Source organism: Bufo gargarizans, chromosome 4 (genome assembly GCF_014858855.1).
Source record: "Bufo gargarizans isolate SCDJY-AF-19 chromosome 4, ASM1485885v1, whole genome shotgun sequence".
Lineage (NCBI taxonomy): Eukaryota > Metazoa > Chordata > Amphibia > Anura > Bufonidae > Bufo > Bufo gargarizans.
The window spans coordinates 235,257,395-235,260,620 of record NC_058083.1 but is presented as its reverse complement, the minus strand read 5'-3'; the positions used below and the strand labels follow the sequence as shown (position 1 = coordinate 235,260,620).

Sequence of the window (3,226 nt, the reverse complement as noted above, 5' to 3'; positions counted from 1 at the left end):
CAGGCAAGTCTTCAGTTTTTTTCGCCGGAGATATAACCGTAGCGTGCTACGGTTTTCTCTTTTGCCTGATCAGTCAAAAAGACTGAACTGAAGACATCCTGATGCATCCTGAACGGATTACTCTCCATTCAGCATGCATGGGGATAAAACTGATCAGTTCTTTTCCGGTATAGAGCCCCTGTGACGGAACTCAATGCCGGAAAAGAAAAACGCAAGTGTGAAAGTACCTTAAGCCTGGTATCACACAAGCCATTTTTTGGGAAAAACACCACTCCAGTTTTTGATGCAGTTTTTTGAACCAAAGTTATGAGTGGAATCAATCAAAAGGAATGGGAAATATAAAGGGTGTGGCCACACGGTTAGGTTTCTGCATGCAGTTCTGGAAGCCTAAACCAGAAGTGAATTAAAAAATAAAGAAGTCATGTCTGTCCTTTATACTTTCCCTCCTTTTAAGATCTACTCCTGATTTTGACTTCCGAAGCTGCATCAAGAAACCGGACTGTGTGGCCTTACCCAAAGGGATGACTTACATTTCTCTTTCCTGCTAGACCAGTATGACGCTTTAGCTAAAAAATGTGCATGAAAAACTGCCACAGAAATTGTAACATTACTATTAAAGACACTGTGTAAGCACCCTGGATCTACCTTTTTAAGCTTTCCCTAGTAAGGGCTCCTTCACATCTGCGTTCTTTACTTCCGGCATAGAGTTCCATCGTCGGGGCTCTATGCCGGAAGAATCCTGATCAGGATTATCCTAATGCATTCTGAATGGAGTGAAATCCGTTCAGGATGCATCAGGATGTCTTCAGTTCCGGAACGGAACGTTTTTTGGCCGGAGAAAATACCGCAGCATGCTGCGCTTTTTGCTCCGGCCAAAAATCCTGAAGACTTGCCGCAAGGCCGGATCCGGAATTAATGCCCATTGAAAGGCATTGATCCGGATCCGGCCTTAAGCTAAACATCGTTTCGGCGCATTGCCGGATCCGACGTTTTGCTTTTTCTCATTGGTTACCATGGCTGCCGGGACGCTAAAGTCCTGGCAGCCATGGTAAAGTGTAGTGGGGAGCGGGGGAGCAGTATACTTACCGTCCGTGCGGCTCCCGGGGCGCTCCAGAGTGACGCCAGGGCGCCCCAAGCGCATGGATGACGTGATCGCATGGCACGTCATCCATGCGCATGGGGCGCTCTGACGTCATTCTGGAGCGCCCTGGGAGCCGCACGGACTGTAAGTATACCGCTCCCCCACTCCCCGCTCCTATTATGGCAACCAGGACTTTAATAGCGTCCTGGCTGCCATAGTAACACTGAAAGCATCCGTCTTCAAATGCTTTCAGTACACTTGTGTTTTTCCGGATCGGGCATGTAATTCCGGCAAGTGGAGTACACGCCGGATCCGGACAACGCAAGTGTGAAAGAGGCCTTAAAGGCAACTTTAAGGCTTTATTCACATTTCCGTTGTTCATGAACGTTTGCAATCTGCATTTTCTATAAACAGCACGTGTACCCATTGATTGTAATGTGTCTATCCACATTTCAGTATTTTTGGGCTTACCGTGAGTCAGTGAAAAAATCTAGGAGACATGCACTACTTTGGTCCATGATGCAGACTAAACACGCTCATTGAAGTCTATGGATCCTTAAAAAACCACTGACGCAACACGGAGGGCATCCATGTTTGGTCCGTTTTTCACTGACCACTGGTAGGAGATGCTCTGGAAAATAATTTTCAGCTGAGCAGTGTCCATGGAAAATGGATGACAAAAGGAGGGCAAAAATCATACACATGGACCAAACTCAGATCCTTCATAGACATCTTCATGGATGAAACACAAACAGATTTTGGGATGGACGTCAAACAGATATGGAAATGTAAACAAGGTACACCTAAAATATGCTCATATAGATTCATTTTATAAAATTTGAAGGCTTGCACCTATAGACTTTCAGAATGATGTTTTCTGTTGCCAGCATTTTTTGTGCCCTTCAAGTTGATTATTAACAGAAAGTTGAGAAAATGTTTGTCCCCATGATTACTTGTTCTCACATATATGTAGTCCTGAGAATCCACAGGAAAACTGACACAATTAGGTGTATATTAGTAGCTTCTAAAAAAAAATACTATATTTTTAGGAGTAATAGGCATTCTACTTCTTTAACCACAAGTCTTATATACTGTAGTTCCCCTATGAAACTCCTACTGACAGAGATGTGATGAAAAAAAAATGCATGCTAAACACTACACCACATACTTGCTGTCATAATCTTCAATGCAGTGTTATAACTGTAGAAAATTGGAGAAGAAAGCTGAATGGGTTAATGGTGCTTTGCCTTACTGGTCTCAGATTACAATGAGAAGCCTCTTCTTTCCCAGCAGGGTTTTGCTTACATTGGTCTTTAGATCTCAGCAGAAGAGCGCAGTATATTTATGTGAGCACTACATGAAGGTGGAAATAACAGCAGCAGGGCTGTACATGGACTTCTGCAGAATAACAGGGAGCTCCTGAGGAAGGATGAGGAGACACTAAGGTTATCAGGACGTCCGAGCACTATGGGAGCCTGCAGTTCAAGGTTTTAGAGAAATTGAGTAAAGAACTTGATGAAAATTCAACCAACTACTGAGACCTTTATTAGCTAACATGGAAAAACTTAGTCCAGTCTATAGTAGAGACGAGTTCTACCTCCAACAGCTCCTATCTACAGCACAGTGACAAAGCACCGCTCCTAGTGGACTTGGCTGGTGGTGACATCTCAAGAACTTAACTTCAGAGATGTCCGATGGACAAGTGACATTGACTTAAGCAGTGTGTCGTCTCCTTGACTGTTGGGAAGTCTACTCAGCTTCAGAGATTGTCGGCAAAGGAGCAACTCCCGAGATATGGAAGTCCTTGGGGTGATACTAGCCATATTTTTTAGCTGCTGCTACCTTGTCCAAGGTTTGGGGGAAAATCATGTGCATTCCAGCTTTATCTACAGGAGACTGAGAAACCATGAGAGGAAAGAGATTCAAAGAGAAATCCTCTCCATTCTGGGCTTACCTCATAGACCAAGGCCATTCTCACCTGGAAAACAGGCGTCTTCTGCACCACTCTTCATGTTGGACCTTTATAATGTTATGGCGAATGAAGAAGAACATGGAATGTTGGGGTACACCCTGAGTGGGTCTATGATAGAGAACAGAGGGCTAAGGAGGGGATACCCAGCAGTGGCCAACGGTTACTCCAGGAAA

The 3,226-nt window shown here is 44.4% G+C and overlaps 1 protein-coding gene across 1 annotated transcript in view; it reads left to right on the top strand.

Annotated features, from left to right (window-relative positions):
* Window positions 1–2,420: 2,420 nt before the first annotated feature.
* BMP5 (bone morphogenetic protein 5) overlaps window positions 2,421–3,226 on the top strand; it is a 242,629-nt gene continuing 241,823 nt past the window's right edge. The window contains exon 1 of the mRNA XM_044291783.1: window positions 2,421–3,226. This exon is cut by the window's right edge and continues 112 nt beyond it. Coding sequence (XP_044147718.1) covers window positions 2,876–3,226 — 351 coding nt within the window. The 5' untranslated portion in view covers window positions 2,421–2,875.